Genomic DNA, 20,419 nt, shown 5'->3' with positions numbered 1-20,419 from the left:
GGGGGGGGTTGTTTTAGATTCCATCTCTCACAGTTGAAGTGTACCCATGATAAAAATTACAGACCTCTACATGCTTTGTAAGTAGGAAAACTTGCTAAATCAGCAGTGTCTCAAATGCTCTCCACTGTATGCGCCCAGTGGAAATTTGGAGCTAGGTGTGATGAAGTGTCATCATGTCTCACACCTGGCAAGGTCAAAGTCCTTGATGTCATTTGGATTTATAATCATTTCCAGTGTTGACTGAAGCTGTGAGAGAAATACAAACAGTCTCTGAAAACACTTCCTGGGAAAACTCAATCTCACACAGCTGTTAGTTTGACAGTGACAAACACACGATGACAGGAAAAAACACTGACACTGCGCCAGTCATTTCACACCATTGCACACCTGACTGTTTTGGCACTTCATGGGCTATGAATAATCCATAAATCCACACAAAGGCGCTAACAGATCTATGTGTACTTCTGCAAGCTAAACAGAGTGGCATGAACAGAAATGCGCAAGCACACAACTACCACAGCTCCTTGTGTAGTTTAACAGACAGAAATGCAACAGGTTTATTGATATTGATTGATGAAATGTGTTTGCAGGCTTTTAATCTGAGAATCTATGATCCATGGTTTGTTGAACTTCTTTAGTAGATGGCTTGATGTACTCTGGGTTTTATGTTTTGCTGTCACCCTTTTACATACTTGTAATGTATGATTTATGTATTTTATTTTTAAGTCTGTTTTTCACCAGACAAAAAAAATAAAGTTTCCATTTGGGGACAATAAAGTTAAGTTGAAGATAAATTTTAGATTGTACTTCAGCCTCTTTTATATTCTGCATTTTCCTGGGAACATTTAGGAAGGGTTAGACGTATTTGTTTTGTTAGAGATGCTGACCTGTGGCTGCTGCCCCGCTACCTATGTTGTCATTTTCGTCGTCAAACTCGATTCGCACCCCTTTGCCATTGCCAGTAGATACTCCACAGCCGCCACTCCGGCACAGTGAGATTGGGACAACTCCGTAGACGTATGCCAGCATGATGGGGACGCCAATGCCTAAACAGCACATTGTAAACAGTGAAAGTTTTATTTGGGTGAAATGGTAAACTGTAGATGAAGTGCATCATAATACTTTCCAAACACTGTTAAATAAATTCCAGTATATCCACCTTTTCAGACAGTTCAAAGGACACATTTTAGGCTACTTTCCAAATTAACTGATGCTTTTAACCAGATTTATACTAGTGCCCCAACAACTTTTAAACAATTCAAATGTTGTCATGAAAAAGATAGTGACGAAGAGAAATTCAAAATGTAAAAGAGAGAGAAGCCCTTCTTTCTTACCAACAGTGACTGCTGCGACTACAGGGGACACGATCACAGACAGAGTCACACCACCAGCTATTACCAAGTTCCTCTTGTGTTTAGAGATGTCCTTGCCCTCATAGCGATTATGAATCTGAGGAGGAAAGTTATTGTTCACGGCCTTTATTTGACAGGACAGCTGAAAACATGAAAAGGGAGAGAGAGGGGAAATAACGTGCAGCAAAGGGCCGCAGGTTGGAGTCGAACCCGGGCCTGCTGCGTCAAGGAGTAAACCTCTATATATGTTCGCCTGCTTTATTAACTGAGCTATCCGGGCACCCACACTCATTGTTAATTAACTCTGAATTAATTCACATTACCGACAACTGTGACTTGGAAATCATACAAGGCTGCAAACATTTAAGCAAAATTAACTGGAGAGATTCTTAAACAATGAATGAGGGGCTGTGCAGGATGAAGCAAGATTGCTTACCATGGAAAATGCTTAAAACTGACATGTCCAAATAACTAGATTTTCTCACGCATGCTTAAAAGATACAAACCGTGTACTGTATTTAGATGACATGTGTATTACATGTCACATTGTAGTTCTATGCTTTCCATTTATGTGAATAAACTGTTGGTTTTAACCACTATTGTTGAATACCATTCCTCAGCTGTCTGGTGTTAGCTCTCACCTTCCTGCCCACATAAACTGGGATGCCAATGATCATTGCAGGGATGGCAATCCCGGCTATGAGGGCGATGCCCACGGGGGCGCCCACCAACGTGCCAAGCTGCCACAGGATCTTCTTCTTTCTGCTCCAGGGCTTCTTCCCCCAGAAGGTGCAGCCTGATGGACTGAGAGGATTTGAAGAAGCGAGGGAATGCGTTGGCAGGGCAAACAGAGAGAGAGCGAGAGAGAGAGAAAGAGAATCATGTTTACCATAACTACTAAGACTAGGTCTGAAAAAATTAAAACAACTAAACAACTTAAACTCTGGAAACGGTTCGTTATTGGACCATGAGTTAAGATTATTTTGTCAAACTACTACTTTCAAGGTCAAGAATGAACTTTTACACTCAAACTAATCTGAAATTTGATGCTACACTGTTGGTTGTAAAATGAAGGAAAAATGCCTAAAAAAATAAAAAATACTGCCAATACTGAAAGGAAACAACTGTAGTAACTACTGCGTGCAGATGAGCAGTTCTTTTCTACTGTATATTTGGTTCACCTTAAATAGTGCAGGTCAGAGATCTCCTTCATGCACAGCCAGCAAAACTCGCAGCCGCAGACAGCACAGGTCATGTGATTACAGCTCCCATCATTCATCTTGATGATGTAGGCAGCACAACGAGGGCAGGGCTTGATGTCATCACCTGGTGGGGGTTGATTAAGGGGAAGCAAGTGTGGGCAGAAATTTTGACACAGTTTTTTTAGTATACATTGTATACTGTGGCTTCAAAAGATGATGGGTGTGCTGAAGGCACAGATGTGCTTGAGAATTCCAGTGCGGGTGTTCATTTGTATATTACCTGCAGCTCCACTCTCTTGGCTGTAGCTGAGTGAGGAGGACCTGAAGCTTCTCAACCGGAGGGTTTGGGCCCTTTGTTGCCGTGCAGAGTCACATGTCTGGTTGGGATGCCACAGCTGTTTGCAGTGATAGCAGAACTCTGTCCCACAGCCCTCACGCCCACAGGTGATCTTCGGGCAACTGGCACAGCCAAACGCAATGACTGCGTAACTGAGAGAAAACAAATTTAGCCAACATGGTGGTTAATATTTGGTGGCAGGAGAGCAATGTAGTAGTTTAGCACAACACTAGGGGTCAGCAGGGCTAAAATGATCAGTGTAGGGGAATAAACTAGAGTGGGTTAAGCCAGGGAGTCCTTTTTCCGTGAGTTTAAATATAAAAATCCAATAAACCTTTGCAGTATATGCTACACTTCTGCTATTTACATCTTTTTTTATTTTCATAAGATCATTTTTGTGGCATTTCCACCTTTAATGGACAGGACAGCTAGGTGAGAAAGGGGAGAGAGAGGGGAAAGACATGCAGGAAATCGTCACAGGTCAGAGTCGAACCCTGGACCTCTGCGTCGAGGCATAAACCTATAAGTATATGTGCGCCTGCTCTACCAACTGAGCCAACCCGGCCACTGCTATACCATCTTAGGGAATCCAACACCTTGGGACGTATAAAATTAGCTGAATTTTTCCATGATGAATTTACCAATGAGCTCTGTTACAATAAATACGTGCTTGCATAATCAGTTCTGCATGATTGCATGTCACCATAGTATCCCTCATCAATCATAACAGTGCTCTATTTATGAGCTATTATTCAAAGGTACACAACATGACCGGGGCAAAGTCCCACAACTGTTTTGTTATAGACATAGAAATGTAAGTCAACTTAAAAAACTAGCACTATTAAAAAAAAATCTTGCAGCAGTCATTTATAACCCAACACTATTACTGCCTCAATTAAATGGTTTTATTATTCGTGAAAATAATAAAATGAAAGGTAGCAACCGTTTCCTTGTTTGCTGACTGACAAACTCATTGTGTCCCTCTGGTATGGATATGATAAGACATTAATAATGATTTTGTTGAAAGGAAACACCTCAGATACTGTAAACAGGAGCACAGAGCACCTGCCCTATTAATAAAGTAAGTATATTTGGTATGTGTGCATGACACCCTCAGTTAAACCCTGAGATTGGTGCAGCTTTTCAGCATCCCACAGCAGGGTTATCATGGGAACATTAGTAACATGGTATAAAGAAAAACAAACACTCTGGTTAACTTATTAAACTGGACTATACTGGATATCACTGTGTGCAAAAGCATGAAGGTCCAGTGTAAATAATTAGAAAAAAAGTCTGCAGCTTGCAAGAAACCTGTAGTCTTTTTCCTCCACCCATTAAAATAATCCGCTCATTGTTTAAATCTTTTTTCAAAAAATGAAGCCAAACATTTGATGGTGGTTCTCAAATGTTAGAAATGTGCTGCATTTCCTGAATTATAGTAAACTGAATACATTTGGGCTTTAGCCTGTGTTACAAAACAGGTCATCTTGGGCACCGACATTTATGATGGCCATTTTTTCAGTTAGTATTTTAATGTTTTATACACCAAATGATTCCTCAAGAAAAGAATTGGGAGAATAATTAAAACCCATTGCAACCCTACTTGAGCAAACATTACAAACAAGAAGTGCTCAATCTGTTTATCATGCACTGAGATCCAGGAACCTTGAGGTTGTCTGGAAAATGGAAAAAAAGTGATGAAATGGACAGAAAAAAAATAAACTTTAGTCAATCTAGCTTGAATTAGAGTAGGGTGATTTGAATAATTACAAACTTACAAAGTTAAAAATGAGTCACAGACTGCAGAATTTCCTTAATATTCTAAATATTTTGTAGTGGTTTTCAGTGCTATGGTGTCGGATGAAGGTAACAAAACAGAAAAAACGGAAACAGATAACTAACATCACAGCATTATTTTACAATGTATTTTTCAAATTTTTCCTACAAACTGACACAATGTGGGATAATGTGTGAGGGCACCGTATACCTACAGAGCATTCAGTCTAGACAGTTTTCAAACAGTCTCCAATAACACCTCAGTGAGGCAAACTGATGGCAAATGGTATATAAGTCGTAAACGGGATGGGAGAATTTCCAAAAAAGACCTTTGCATGTGCACTGAACTATCTATGACACCACTGTAAAGTCAAGACTCTGCCAAAGTCTGCAAAAAGATAAATGATTTATCTCTGTAAATAGAATGTTTGCACAGACAGGATTCTTACATTTGTAAACTGCTGAGCTGACAAACGCAGCCCAATAACTTGTGAGAGCAACAATACAACAATTAAGAGCGCAGCATTAACCGGTGGAAAGTGTGACAGTGAGCCAGAGTTAAACTGATTAGATGACGCGAGCAAGAAGAGCTGAAACAAGCTCATGAAAGAGCCATTATTCTAACAGACAGGGTCAGCAGTGTTGATGCAACAAAGCAGAGAGAGAGAGAGAGAGAGAGAGAGAGAGAGGTAAAGTCTTTAATGATTTCGGCAATCACTCAAAATAAAGTGGGTTAGTAACTGCTCCAAAACTCTATGACGCACTATATAGTAATAGTTTTAAAATCCGTAGTGCCAACATTGGCACAATAAAAAAAGACTGACACAAATGCAGATGAGCAGTTACAATGATGCTTATGTTGTGTGCATGGTGGTTGTTGTGGTCTACAGCTGCATTACACAACAGGTAAAGCAGGATGACCCAGTGAGCCACAGAGCATAATGTCAGCTTCAGTTCAGGCCCCTGTGAGCAAACTGTTGAATACCTAACAGCTCCAAACATACCCCGACCCGACCCTCACCTACACCGTCACCTCCTTGTCAAAGAGGAAACCAGAACGACAATGTATGCCTCACTTACAAGAACATCTTTTTGTGGCTGATGGAGTGGATTGAGGTTTGCCAAATTCCATTTGATATCAAGTGAATTATTTACATTACTAAATACTCAAATTCAATACCTGCAAGTTTATTTTATAAAATATATTTTGGTCATTTAAACTGTTTTTTTTACCCGTTTTATTTTTTACTTTACGTTCTTCATTGTTTTATTTTGTGCTACTTTAAAGCTCTTACTTACTACTCTTGGTAACATTGTTTAGAAAGTGCTTTACAGTAAATAAAACATGAAGGTATGATGACAATGATTATTATTATTAACAACAAGCAATGAGTTCCAGCCTCATTCACTATGTGGTTAGAAAAACGTTAGGTGCGGTCTAATAACAGTATCCTCATCACTTGCTGCCCCCATCTTTTTTGGCTGACTCATGAGGCTGACAGAACAAACAGGTCTATTACTGCTATGAGTTATTTATAACTCAGACATCAATGTGTTAACTTCAAAAGGCCAGATTAAAGCCTTGACGTTTCCTTAATGTAGCTGCTTAATATGTTATTTTGGGACTCATATCATTTTTTCAGAAGTACGAAACATCAAGCACAACGCAGTTAACCAAACAAGATTTTAAACTATTTAAGAAAAGTTGTAGCCTGAGATGGAAAAACTCTCACATATTTGATATTTTTATGGTTAAATGGCTTTGTTAAGAAACAATAAAGAAGACACGCACATCCCTAGTGCCCACTGGGATAGGTGCTGGATCAAAGTGGAAAAACACAAATAGATCAACACATCACACCACAATAGCTTGTGTTAGAAGGATGTTAATGCCTTAAGTAGTGACGTTTCGAGGTCCTAACGGGAGCTATTTAGTAAGTGGATCTAAATGTGTTTTTCTATCATGCCGTGTTGCCATAAATGTTAGGTGGACAACACTTTATTAATCCCACAAGGGATTAATAAAGTATACATTATTATTATTATTATTATTATTAAATTCCGGTTGATGTATGACTATGGTAACTGCTCCTCAGATCTCTGCAGGGTAAATCCAGACAGCTAGCTAGACTATCTGGCCAATCTGTTCCACCAAAGCAAGTTCCTTCCCGAGGCCATTTTGCAGGGGCACCATGGCTCTGCCCGGTGCTTAGCGCCGCCCATGATGATTCTGATTGATTTAAAGAAATGCCAATAAACCAGTGCATGTTTTTCTCCCATCCTGGAATGCTGTGTGGACAAGCCAGACCCTTCTCCACAGCAATGTGGAGCAAGGTCTGGCAAAGCAAGACTAAGTTACACCTGTCTGAAAAATCTTTGTAATTTGTCTGAGAGTAAAACCGATTTTAAAATTGTCATGTCACCCTCTCTAACTTAAATACTTCAAAACAAATCAAAAAGGGTCTCACCTCCATTCAGATGGTGAGTCATATTTTATGTAAAGTGCAGGTTGTCCCAATATGGTAATATTTGAGTAGACTATATTACCCCTCAACTCTTATTCTTACCCACAGTCGGGAGCCGGGCACCAGCGGCAGTCAGGTTCGGCCACTAGCCATCTCCTCAGCATGAACTCCTCGTACTTCTCCATGAGGGCTCGGTTCCCCAGGATCATCTGGATGTCGTGGGGATTGAAGCGCTCTGAGCACTCGGGGCAGCAGATATTGACACGAGACTCTGAGATCTCAATGCGCAGGTACTGTCGCAGGCAATCTGCACAGGACCGGTGGGGACAGGTCATGATGTCTGGGAAGCGTTCGCGTGCATGGCGCAGTAGGCAAAGTGGGCACTCCAGCAGCTCTGATGAAGAATCTGACACTGATGAGGTCGATGCTGCAGTCAGTGCAGTGTGGGCAGAAGTTTTATCATGGACAGGCTCTGACTGGACGCTTTCTGTGCTGACAATGCCTTCCACTCCAGCCTGCAGAGGCCTGGACTTGCGCTTGGGGTCACGGTCAGGCCGGCGTCGCCGACTGAAGAATGAGTGGAGGGACAGACGGCGTTTTTTGGGGGTCTTTCTAACTGAAGGGAGGCTAACAGAAGAGGAAGCAGAGTGAAGGTCTCGTTCTGAGCCTGTGCTGCCATGATGCTGCTGGTGCAGGCTGCTCATTGCGCTAGTAGAGGCGCTGCTGGTGGTGCAACCAAAAATCACCACATCAGGAGAGGAAATGAAGAACTGGGTGAGGGTGAGATGGAGAGACAGAGTGGGGTTTAGAGGAAAGGATGGTCAGGGGAGGGGCCTGGGCCACTGTTAGCTAAGTCATAGTGGCTGGTATAGGAGGTCTGGAAGTCTGTAGTGTGGTCTGTCAATGATTTAAATCACAGTGATGAGATGTAGATGTTCAGATGTAGGACACCAACCTGACAGACAGAAGAAAAAAACAAAATCAGGTACAGAGTCAAAACATTTCGATGATTCAGGATGCATAACAACCAATCAACTGGATAAATCTAAGACAACACAGCCATCACTGACCTCAATGACAATCCCTTAGATAATTAAGAGTTTTCTGGCAGGCTTTAAGCCTTTTTTTCAAGCGCATCTCTGTTTGTGCATGTGAGACTCTTATCGTAAATTGTCTGCAGGCTTTCCCTGGAGGGTGCGTATTAGTCATGTTTAGGCAAAACAAGCAAAATCCTGTTTTTTATTTGTCACAGAACTCAGTTGTGGCCACAGCTGCATTAGTGTGCCTCTAGAGCAGTGGCCACACCTTGCTTCAAGTATTTTACATGCTCTTTTTTTACACAATATGAACAACAAAACATAACTCATCAAATTTGAAAGCAGTGCTCAAGTGCACTTGTAGTGGATGTGGTTAGCTGCTTGAAAGTGGTGCTACATAGAACCAAGTAAGTAAAAGTAGTTAAAATAGTAGTGACTTTCAAATAATGAGAAGCAAAGCTCATGCTGAAATAAACCAATGCCATTTGTGGGTGTGGTGGTGCTATGCAGGCTCCCATGGAGTCCACAGACCCAGCTAATGAAATAATTCTGCATTAACAACTAGCACTGAAATGCATCTTGCACGTCAACACCTCTAAAAATAAGTGTGAATGCAGTGCACCCAAAAAACACACTGACTCAGGCCACATTTGGAAGGTGGTCTGGGATGTGTGCCCAACCTGTCCTGTGTAGTGTAAATGTAAATTAAACTTAAGGCTCATTAGTAGATTATTATATGTCAAACAACTCAGAGGTTTTTAAAGCTGAGGTACCAAATTGCTACTTCGGCCCACTTTTTCAACTGAATAGGTTTTCTGTTTAGCAGCAGTCAGTTTCCCACAGAAAAATGTGAAGTGGAAAGCAGAATCAGAAGCAGAAGTAGTCACTTGCTGTTTATTAGAGAGGCGCTCTGATATCGCGACAAAACGGGAATTCATCTCAATTGCCGATCGATTTCAACCTGCGGCCCTTTGCTGCGTGTCGTGCCCTCTCTCTCACCCCTTTCACTTCTTCAGTTGTCCTGTCATTAAAAGCCTAAATAAAGAGGGCCCTTAATGTTTTCAGCTACATTTCAAACGTAAAGCAGCAGTTTTCTCACAACTATGCACACTGGTCAAAGGAACTAGTTGCCAGAGAACTATCAGCCCCTCAAGCCTAAAGATGAACTCTATGGAAAGACCCAAACCTTCAAAAAAAAATACATATATGCAACAAAAACCCAAATAGAAAGCTGATTTGGAAAAGAAATCAGCAGGGTACAGGTACATTGACTCAGGTCACTGACACAGGTCAACCAATTAACCATTACTCAATGGCCTACTAACAGTAACTGTGTACTGTAAAGACATACAGAGGACACTGGAGGGTTTTGGCTTCTTTAACAATGGTGTTTGTTTTTTTGTGTCATTCAACGACTGTTCCCTTGAAATACGAAATTCTTTCTCTGATCTTTCAACCATTGTACCTGAAATTTGGGCACAAAATTTTGGCCGTTATGAACCAGTTTGATGTCTCTTCTTACTTTGAAAATTCATATTAAAATCCAAATTTTCTAAACTGACAATTGCCTAAGGCAATCAACCCAGTATGAACCACCAAATTCTTTCTAAGTGTTTACATTTAGTCTACACGCTGTGAAGTAAGGGCAGTGAAAACATCTAATCATGTTACCTGGTTTGAGGTAACATTCAGAGTACCAACACGGTGATTGCTGTGAATCAAGGGTATACCTTAATAGGACTGTTATGATTTGGAATAAAACAATTTACCTTTAGGTAGTAGAGTTGCTCTTGACTCATGACACAAGAAAAACACACCTGCAGTTGTGAATGACAGGTGGGACAAGCTCCCAGGACGACATAGAATGATTTAGGCTAGAATGATTGTCCAGAAAGTCTCAAGAATAATTGTTATCTGCAGAGTCTCACAGATCCTAATGGTATCTCAGCTTTCAATTTGGTCACTAAATAACAGTTTAAACAATATCCTCATTAATTAATTAGGTCTTTGTTGTGTGAAATAGCATCTTGGCTCCTTTTCTTAGAAAGTTATTGTATTACTTCTTAAAAGTATACCAAGTATTGCTGAGGTACTATATCAATTATCTAAAAGGCAGTGCCATACGGGCAGTAAAAAAACCTAAACTGACTACAAAATATAAATAAATGTAATGCAAAGTTGCCTACATGTTTAACTGTGAACTAAAGATAAATAAGATTTTTTTAAAAGGTCCCATGACATGGTGCTTTTTGGATGCTTTTCTATAGGCCTTAGTGGTCCCCTAATACTGTATTTTCCCAAAACTCAGCCTTGGTGCAGAATTACAGCCACTAGAGCCAGTCCCACAATGAGCTTTCCTTAGGACATGCCATTTCTGTGTCTGTAGCTTTTGAGGAGAGAGGGGGAGCAAGCTGGGGGTGTTGCCTTGACCAACTGCCACTTTGCTCGTTTGAAAGCCATAATGTCTTGCTCGCTCATGGGAGGCCAAATTCTCTGGGAGGGCGAAGCAGAGAAAGGGGAGGTAACCAAGATTCCAGATCGGCCCATCTGAGCTTTCATTTTCTCAAAGGCAGAGAAGGATACCCAGGGCTCGGTTTACACCTATCCCCATTTTTAGGCTGGGGGAACTCATATTAATGTTAAAAAACATCATGAAGTGAAATGTTCATGCCATAGGACCGTTAAGTATAAACCATAATTGCATGTCATTAAGCCATTAGCACTGCAGCCAAGTTGTAAAGAATAATGTGTTTTAATTGCTCCTTCTGAAAGTTTAAGAGTGACATTTAAAACCCAAAGCCTGCAAATGGCATCTAAAATTGAAGCAACAAAAAGACCAGTGGGTAAAGCGCCATTAGATGATGTGAGGTGACGTGAGACGAAACATCAGGCAGTTTGTTGGTGCTTCTTCCTTGAGGCTCTATGTGGGTATCCTCTCAAAATAAAGACACAATGATGCCACTCAAAGACAGACTGTGCTGACATTTGGAGACATAGCACTATGCTGCAGCCTGTAGAACAGGCGCTTTGTAGAATTATCTTTTAATAGCAACTACTGAAAGCATTTAAGCAGGAAATTTCCAGAGTCATCCTTGAGTATCCTAGCATCAAATTGTCAGGGACCAACAAAATGCTTTTCTGACCGTATAGCTCAACTTAATAACTTCCTCTGTGAGGCCTGTCTGGTCATGGCTAAAGTGATGTCATAACACGATTATACCACATCCTAAAGCTTGATAATAGATTGGGTCAACTAGCCAAGTCATGTGAGCAAGTGGAAATTTTAACAAGACAAAGGGGCAATTTCAAGCAACCCGCATGTCCATGTGAAATTACACTCCCAAGGCGTAATTAAATGGAAAAAGCCTGCATCGGCACCGTACGGACAGTGAGTGGGATTTTACGACTGCGGTCAGTGTGTGCGTTTGTGTTTGTGCATGCAAATGCATGTATTCAAGTACTGTGGCTCAAAGGCAATCACATGCAACCGCGGCTCACACACACCGGGATGGTGTCCCAGTTCCTGAGACAACCCCAGGGCAGGAAGCCTACTGCGGAAGAATAAAAGGTTTCAACCCTCTGTCAACTCTCAAAAGAAGTCCCTGAGTGTGAATCAGCTGATGTTACACCATGATTGCCATCGTAGTATGATTTTAAATCTGTGGTTCTCTACTGAAGAGACAAGTCAATACAAGGTCCCTAAATTTTTTGGGAGTCGCGCTGTAATTTACGTGTCGCGCTGGACTGGGAAAAAACAGTAACAAAATGAGTCACTTGGGGCTGCAGTGGTAAAGGTTTTAACAAGTATAGACCTCCAGACCACAAGGCAACAACATGTTTGCTCTTGCATTTCAATAAACAAAATAAATCCAGGTTTCTATTGCCCATAATTTTGCAAAGAGACAATTGGATGCATAACCAAATTGCAATGGAACATGTTATGTTAGAGGTCTGTGACTGCACACGTTGAACACAGTTTCATCACGGTTTAATACGTTTTGTATTTTTGTCTACACAATTAATAAGCTATAAACATCAGATTATTCTCTCCCAAAGAAATATACTTCCCTGAATATTCACAATTTTGCACAGCTCTTCTTCTATTTCCAAAGTAAACAGAAGAGCAATCGCGCAAATAAAACAAGGCAACAGTCAGCATGTCCCCACTGCAGATGCAATTAATTTTTCTGGAACAATTAAATAACAAAAATATCAGTACATACCAGTGAGATGCGTCTCCCAGAGTCTAATTAAAGGGGTAAGGGTTTTACAGACCCAGATACATTGTCAGGATGATATAGTTTAAATAGTGTAAAAATTGATTATTTAGGCTAACATCAATATAGAGTTACTAAAACCTGCTAACAATGTATCAGCCAATGTGAAGCATTTTTCATAAACCTATAACATGCACATTTTATTTGACATTATTTTTGTGCTGCATTAAATTCTTATCTTATAACAGCTGTCACTCCCTTCATAATTAACCTATATCACAACTAATGTGTTCCATGCCTGTGGAAACCAGAAAACCATCAGCCCAGTCCTGTGGTTTAAACAGACACAACCGTCACCCGCTCTGGCATTTCCTGTGCACTGAATTGGACTTTGGGTCTTTTCTAATCCACTTCACAAACTCTTGACAAAGCTGTAGTTGAACTACCACCAGTTTATGGCATTCCTGATGAAACCCCAAATACTGGAGCAGCACATTATCTGACATACCATCCAAACTGTATTCTCGATTTGAATTCTTGGTTGACATTAAAATGGCGTGTAAATGAGCTTGGTTTTAGGTCATCGGGAGTGTATTAAGTAGGAATCCCTGCTGTGTTCCTCAATGTCCAAGACCAAATTTAGGGATAAATGATGTAAGCTTTCGGGAATTTTGTGAGTTTGGCTGCCTATGTCTATCTTCAAACAAATCCCACATACAATGATCGGCTTCCAACACTGGCAACGAGAGGCTTAAAGCGTTCTTCTGCAAAGTGATCATCACGTACGCTAATTTCCGGTGGCATTCCAGCCGGAGCAAAGACTTCCTGATCATAACAATGCATTCAGTTATTACGGCTTGAGACAGAGGAACAGCCCAGAGACTGGATGGCAAATTCTATAGAAAAGCTACTTTTTCTTTTTACATGACTATAAATTGATAGAAATTATTTCAGCTTTTTTGGAACTGCTGTCAACAGAACAAGACATCCCTCTGAAGCAAATTAAAAAACTGTATTGATCGACTGCCCAGCATTCATCAGGTGTAGGCCAACTTTCTGTCAGCTGGACACAACCCTGCAGCTTAATGAATCTCTATTTAGCCTATTATCTGCCAGCCAAAGTATAATAATAATGCCTGACGTTCAACAGAGTACAGGAGAAACTGGAGCAAATGCCCCTGAGGCTGCTTCCAGCACTATTTAGTAAACAATCTGATTTACAGAACAGGCAAAAGTACTGTTCCATTGTGACTGGTACATTCTAATGAGGCAGTAAAACTAAAAATACAGCTGGAGATGCGGTGATTGGGTGGTGAACATCGCAAAAAAAAAAGTTTATCATTTCAAAAAGCAATTTAAACACTACGTATTATTTTTCCATTTCTCCATTCAGCACCATGGAAACAACAAAAAAAGATGGCTTGTGTTTGCCCCGGATACTTAAGGAGAGATACCATTTGCCTACTGCATTCAGGGACATCTATTCCGCCCAGTGGGGTTCCGACATGGAAAATAAAGGAGAAGAGCATGAATGAATTTTAGAAGTCTTAAGTTTGCTGCCCATTCAACGATGGCTTGATTTCCTGCACTTCTGTTTACACGTCTTTCTTCCAGGACCACATTAGCAAGCAGTAATTACATGAATTAGTGTGTAAAATCTTGGTAAGACTTGGTAATTTCAATTTCAAAAATTACTTTCAAATAGTCTTTTTATACTTGTCAGTGCACAAGTGTTTGTTGGCTAAAAGAAAAATCAAGATATGTGTCCATGTTTGTAGATAGGAAACATTATTGCAAAAAAGGCAAATGTTTTTTGATTCACTGCCCATGGGTCTTGTGTGTCCCTCTGTCGTAGGCTGCTGTCTGTAAGTGTCCCACTCACAGCGAGGACTGAACGGTGAGGATCACTGGATTATACAAATACGTCCAAGAAATAAATTGTTTTGATTGGCTAAATACAGAAAACTTAAAAATGAATACCAAACAGCATTTCTACTGGTATATGCAGGTATTTCCCCCCTGTAAATTTAGGTCAGTAAACCTGACATTAGTTCAGACTGGAGAATTGTTATCCTAGATTATTATTTATCTTACCAATTAGTAGTGGGGGTGATGCTGAAAGCCCTTGTGTCAACAAGTGACAAGAAAAAATGAGTAGCTTCATTATTTAGTTATTTATGTGTTAAGTCCCTATCTATCAAAGTTAGAGTTAAAACAATAGTGATTCAGCATATGACCCACTGATGAAAGCGCTTGTTTTGGCTGCTCTGCCGAGTAATACAATCTGAGCGTTGGGGGCAGCTTTCCTGCCCTAAATTCAAATGCAGCACACAGTTAGTGATGTTTTTTTTAAATCAGGCAGCATGGGTTGAGCTCCCTGTTTTCCCGGGTGGAGCTACTGCCTCCCCGGCTCTATCATGTCCACGACTGCGAGTGTCCCTAAACAGCTCTTATCTTTGTGAATGTATTAGCTCTTAGCTAATCTTAGACCAAACTGCTATCAGCGTGGACTGGAGAGGTGAGAGCTGCAATCTACCAACGTCATACAGTCAAGACCGTTCGTTTTCGAAACGGACTCTGGGAGATGAGGTCCCTGAGGCTTGCCTGCAAATACATATTACCGCCAAAGCTGCAGATAGAAACAACCTAACTTAAACCTTATGGACTACAACTTTAAAAATAACCTTTCATGTTAATACACTGTATATATGTGTGTAAAACTAGGAACAATACATATTTGAAAATGTACCGTCTGTCTAGGGCTGCAACTAATGATTCTATTATTTTTTTTATTACTGATTATTTTCATTGTTGATTATTTTCTCAATTAATCAATTCGTTGTTTGATCTACAAAATGTCAGGAAATAGTGAACATTTTGGATCAGTGTTTACAAAGGCCCAACATGACGTCTTCAAATGTCTTGTTGTTTTCCACAACTCAAAGAGGTTCCGTTTACTGTCATCGGTATAATCAGTTAAAAAGAATTTTAACTGATTATCAAAATAGTTGACAATTAATTTAATAATTGCCAACTAATCATTTTATTGATCTTTGAAACTCTATTTCTGCCATTTAAATTCAAAACATGTCAAATATATTTGTGGTATGAAATGCCAAGACCGTAGCTGAATCATGGCATTACATGAGGTTAAGGTAATGTAATTTAAAAAAAAAAAAAAACACATGGGTCCCAGTGTAACCAAACTTAGGAGTATTAACAGTTTAATTCAGTATACATTAAGCAAATCTGTAACTAAAATTTAAGTTAAACAGTAACAGACCATTAGGAGAATGCAAAGCACTTTATTACTCACTGAAGGAAAGCTTCCAGTAAGGATGGCTCGGATTAATTCAGCAGACATGCTATAAAAGTCCCACATTAAATAGACAAGGACTGTGCCTGGTAATTGACATGTTATCTAGTCAGTACAACGTTGTTGACTATGCTATAAAAGTGACAAGAGAAAACCTCTGAAGGAAATATTTACCATTAACAAGACAAAAACAATATAAAACAACAGATTTATTGATTTTATCATATTGCAAATTCTTTTATTCCATTGGGCACTTTTTATCTAGAAGTTAACATTACCTTTTGTTTTGAAGTTTTAATCATTTTTCGACTGAACTCTCTCAGTGCAAGTAAGAGATCATAGAAAATATAGTTTTTATAAACTTATGGTTGTGTTTTGTACATTTGTCATGATGCCTATTCATTGCAAATTACACTTACATAAACATAACTTTTTACTACTATTTCTACTATGTGAACCAAAAGTAATTAACTGCCCAGAAAAGGGCACCAAAGATTATGCGCTGGTATTGGGTCGCTTATAAGTGCATATTACATTACCTTTAAAATAAATCTTAATTCTAACATTGTGAAGCATGCCTTTAATTTAGCTACAATAAGCAAGCATCTGCTGTTCTGCTCTAACATTGTCCTTAGTACAGAATTCGAATAAGTTATGACTGGAACATGAATGTAGAGTCAACATTAATGGAGTTGCCTGGACCTGCTCCAGTGACTTATAGTGAGTGCGTTCTGCAAACAAATGATATTGAAGATACCGTCATGCAAAACACCAACCCACGTAACGTTAGTTTTAATCAAATGATGGTAATAAAATAGCGGCAACGTTAAAATAACAAAAAATAAATTTAAAAAAAGGCACCGTTTGTGTCATCTGACTCTCGTCACAGGAAGAACCTAATTCTGTTTACACTTCCACCTGGCTATCCAGCGTAGCCTACTAGCTAACGAAATCAGATTTGGCTAGCAGGATGGCTAGTTCCTAACTTTAATCGCCCAAAAAGTTGCTGACTAGCTGTGCTTTTTACTAACTCGCTGGACAGTTGAATGGACCATATGGTTGATCGAAGTAAGCAACCTTAACGTTCATACAACTTTATCTGCCAGCAGAGGCTTTCCGCCACCACGTATAGTTTAACAAGGAGAATTCACAAGCTAACAAAGCTAAAAACTGCTAGCTGCTCGATAGCTTCGAGGAGGAAGTTGTGATCTGTGTGATCTTAACTAAAACTCAAGCTAGGTCTGGCTGTAAATACTATTCTTACACACACTCACCGTTAAATGTCCACCTGGTCTCCTTTTATTTCACAACAGAAGTGTACACCGTTGTCTCCATCTCTCAGTTAACGGTAACGTTGACGTTATATTTCTTGCAGAAAACTTGTTCGCAGCACGTCCAACAAGGTACATTCCCCGACTGAGTCAGACTTTTTCCGTCAAGTCAGTGAACAAAACAGCTACAAAGAACAGTTCTACTTCCGGTCAGATTTGTCCGCTTTTCACAATAAAATACAACCACATTCATTACTTACGTAAATTCATTACTTACGTTTTCGGAATCAGAATCAGCTTTATTTGCCAAGTATGAGGACAGGAATTTTGCTTTGGATCATTATTGCTCACAATGCGCTTACACATACAAAACAAACAGTATATACACACTATAAACAGTAACGATATAGAAAGGTTGAGAGAAAAGTGCAATATTGAGTGCAAAGTATGGAGTAGTAATTTATAATTATGATAGTTATCATTTTAATTATGGAGTATTGTGCAAAGGGTGCTAGAATAAATAGTAATATATTATTATATAAATATTATATTACAATATAAACAGTATAAACCGTATGACCAGCACTAAAATAGAGAATGAGAATGATGAATGATGAATAAATAATAAGTGGAACCAGTAAACAGGTGCTCATTAGAGCTAGTGTTGCTGGATTATTGCACAGGAATTGAACCTGGCTCTGTGAGTAAGAAGTCAGCTGCTATTTGTTAATAACAAATTGCAAAAAGTAACTCCTTAAAATGTAGTTAAATAAAAGTGAAAGGTAATAATACCAACAAACTGCCAACAATTGTGTAATTAAAAGTGTATCTTCTTAAAGGCATGTGTGAAATAAGACACTCCACTGTCTGTCATCGTCTAAAAACTAAAACTTTCGATTTCCCCCAAGATTTGTCTTTTCTTATTTGTAGGCCACATTTTTCAATCGGAACATCTTTTCCTGATAGCAGCTGTTAACTTGACACATTGCCAGTACCAGTCGTTGTTTATCTAGCTGTGGAAATACTGCCATCCGGTGGCCATTGTAGAGTATTTTTGTCATACGCCCATCATCTATCATGCATGTTCCTATCATCACGTAGGGACATTAGGACATGCGTTCTCACACTATTTGTTTTTGTCACTTAGGAGGAACATTGCAAATACGAGATTTACTCCCTATAGAGATTTATCCCAGCTTCATCTAGAAACATTGCATTTCTATCCCAAACTTTAACTAACCCCTGACTATAACTTTAACAATTAGGCAAGTATTAACCATAACATATAATGGTCTAACTGGTAGGAAGCGGCTTTATTTTTTTTTATTTTTATTTTTTTTAAAGAAGCCACTTTATCGTGAGAATAGAGCGTAGGCGTGTTCCCAACTTGATTACGCATTCCCCCCCACCCCCAACACAAACACAGTCTGTGCTTTCTGCTCTCTCAGTCTCACATTGCTCGCCCGCAGACTCCTTCATAATTTGAGAAAAGACACAAAGTAAAACTTCCTCCTTTAGTTTATGATGCTTATGTGTCTTTTAAACACATGTCAGATTGCCTCGAGGCTTGATATTCGTCAGTAGGCTAGTTTGAAAGAGAACATTGTGTTCATCTCGTGTTTTTCTATCTTGTGTAGCCATGTGTAGCCTAATCAGTTCTCACAGAATAGGCTAGGCCTACTCTATCTGGGGATAAAGCCGACCGTTCTTAATCCCCCCTCAGAGACTTTGACATTTAGAGGAAACAGTGTTCCCAACAGTTTGACAACATCGCAAAAACGACGGTTATGTAAGCTATATTGATAACTGCAACTATTGTTATATCTCACATAATGTAGGCTATATTGTGTGCCACATTTAAGTTGCCATTTTTACGTCTACGTGGCCTGCATTAGTACTTTAGCATAATTTAGCATATCACGTTTCTTTAGTTTCGGTGGGTTTTCAACATGCCTGTCCATACAAAGTGTATGTGAGTGTGTGTGCGTGTGTGTGTGTGTGTGTGTGTGTGTGTGTGAGGGGAGGGTCATCACATCAGGTGTTGCAGACACGTTCAAACATGTCCAAGCAGACATATGAGGCTTTTTTCTGTTCGAAATCGGCCCGTGCACGCCCAGATCCACATCAATGGGATTGCTGTGGAGATTGTAAAAACACACAAAGTTCCTGGGGGTTCACGTGGCTGACAACCTGTCCTGGGACCGGCACACCTCCTCCCTCATCAAAAAGGGCCCACCAGCGTCTGGACTTCCTGTGGCGGTTGAAGAGGGCCCACCTCAGCCCGTCCATCCTGACCACTTTCTACAGGGGCACCACTGAAAGTGGGCTGACCAGCAACATGTCTCTCTGGTTTGGGAAGTGGAACGAGAGAAAGGCACGGAGCGGAGTGGTGAGGATGGCTGAGCGGACTATTGGGACTACTCTGTCGACCATTCAGGAGCTGGCCCAAAAAAGATGCCTGTCCAATGCAAAGAGCATCATCAAGGACCCCGCTCACCCTGGCCACAGACTGTCCCCCCCCCCCCCCCACACGAGGTACCGCAGTCTGAAAACAAGGACTGCAAGGTTCAAAAACAGCTTCTTCCCCACTGTTGAACAATGAAACATTAAAACAGTCCAATTAATCTGAATACTATTCATGTACAAAATAATCTGTTTGAAATGCACCTTAGTATCGGTTCTGACTGCACCTTATTCTCTACAGCAGTATTTTCACTTTAAATACGGATACTTATACTTTTCCCCAACTGTATGTATCTAGTATCTAGATATTTATATTTTTCAGTTTTTTTTAGACGTTATATATTTATATTTTTCACTCTACATGCTCTGCACACCCATATACGCATTTAAGCGTTTATTTATTTTAATTCATATAACTAATAACTCGACTTTTTCACGGTGTTTTAATTGTTTCTGTGCTGCATTCTTTTAAACTGGGAACTTTGCACTTAATTTCGTGGAATGACAGTCTTGAATCTTTAATCTTCTCATCTCTGTTTATTATTAACCTGGCACAAGAAGAGAAGTAAATGGAAGAAAGATAACAGATTGTTGAATAATTAGCTGGGACTTTAAGGCAGACCTGTCCTCTGTCCTCTGTCCTCTTTGCTGACCTGTAATCGGTCACGATGAATCCGATTACTGAAGTGTTCATCATCGTGCTGTACGATGATGAGCATCACATTTATCTTAAACTGCACATTATGGGTTTTGGACTGTTGGTCAGACAAAACAAGCAATTTGAATACCGGTCCTGATAGATTTGGTTATCACTTCTAATAAATAATTAATACATAATAAATAGTTCTAAACCTGAACAACTAGGTCTAAAATTTGACAAGTTAATAAAAAATCAAACATGAAATTCCTAACAAATACTGTCATAACTGATTCAAAAATAATTATAATTATAATAATAATCTTTATTTGTAGAGCACTTTTCA

General features: G+C 39.8%; 1 protein-coding gene across 1 annotated transcript in view; it reads right to left on the bottom strand.

Annotated features, from left to right (window-relative positions):
* Positions 1-17,161, bottom strand: part of LOC116701354 (E3 ubiquitin-protein ligase RNF19A) — a 22,406-nt gene extending 5,245 nt beyond the window's left edge. Inside the window, exons 1-7 of the mRNA XM_032535005.1 lie at positions 16,977-17,161; positions 7,235-8,087; positions 2,835-3,043; positions 2,534-2,678; positions 1,994-2,156; positions 1,335-1,449; positions 888-1,046 (exon numbers count right to left, since the gene is read on the bottom strand). Coding sequence (XP_032390896.1) covers positions 888-1,046; positions 1,335-1,449; positions 1,994-2,156; positions 2,534-2,678; positions 2,835-3,043; positions 7,235-7,836 — 1,393 coding nt within the window. The 5' untranslated portion in view covers positions 7,837-8,087; positions 16,977-17,161. The remainder of the gene's footprint in view (positions 1-887; positions 1,047-1,334; positions 1,450-1,993; positions 2,157-2,533; positions 2,679-2,834; positions 3,044-7,234; positions 8,088-16,976) is intronic.
* Positions 17,162-20,419: the final 3,258 nt, after the last annotated feature.

Source organism: Etheostoma spectabile, chromosome 14 (assembly GCF_008692095.1).
Source record: "Etheostoma spectabile isolate EspeVRDwgs_2016 chromosome 14, UIUC_Espe_1.0, whole genome shotgun sequence".
Classification (NCBI taxonomy): Eukaryota; Metazoa; Chordata; class Actinopteri; order Perciformes; family Percidae; genus Etheostoma; species Etheostoma spectabile.
Note: the sequence above shows the minus strand (reverse complement) of the source record. Positions and strands in the feature narration are given on the sequence as shown.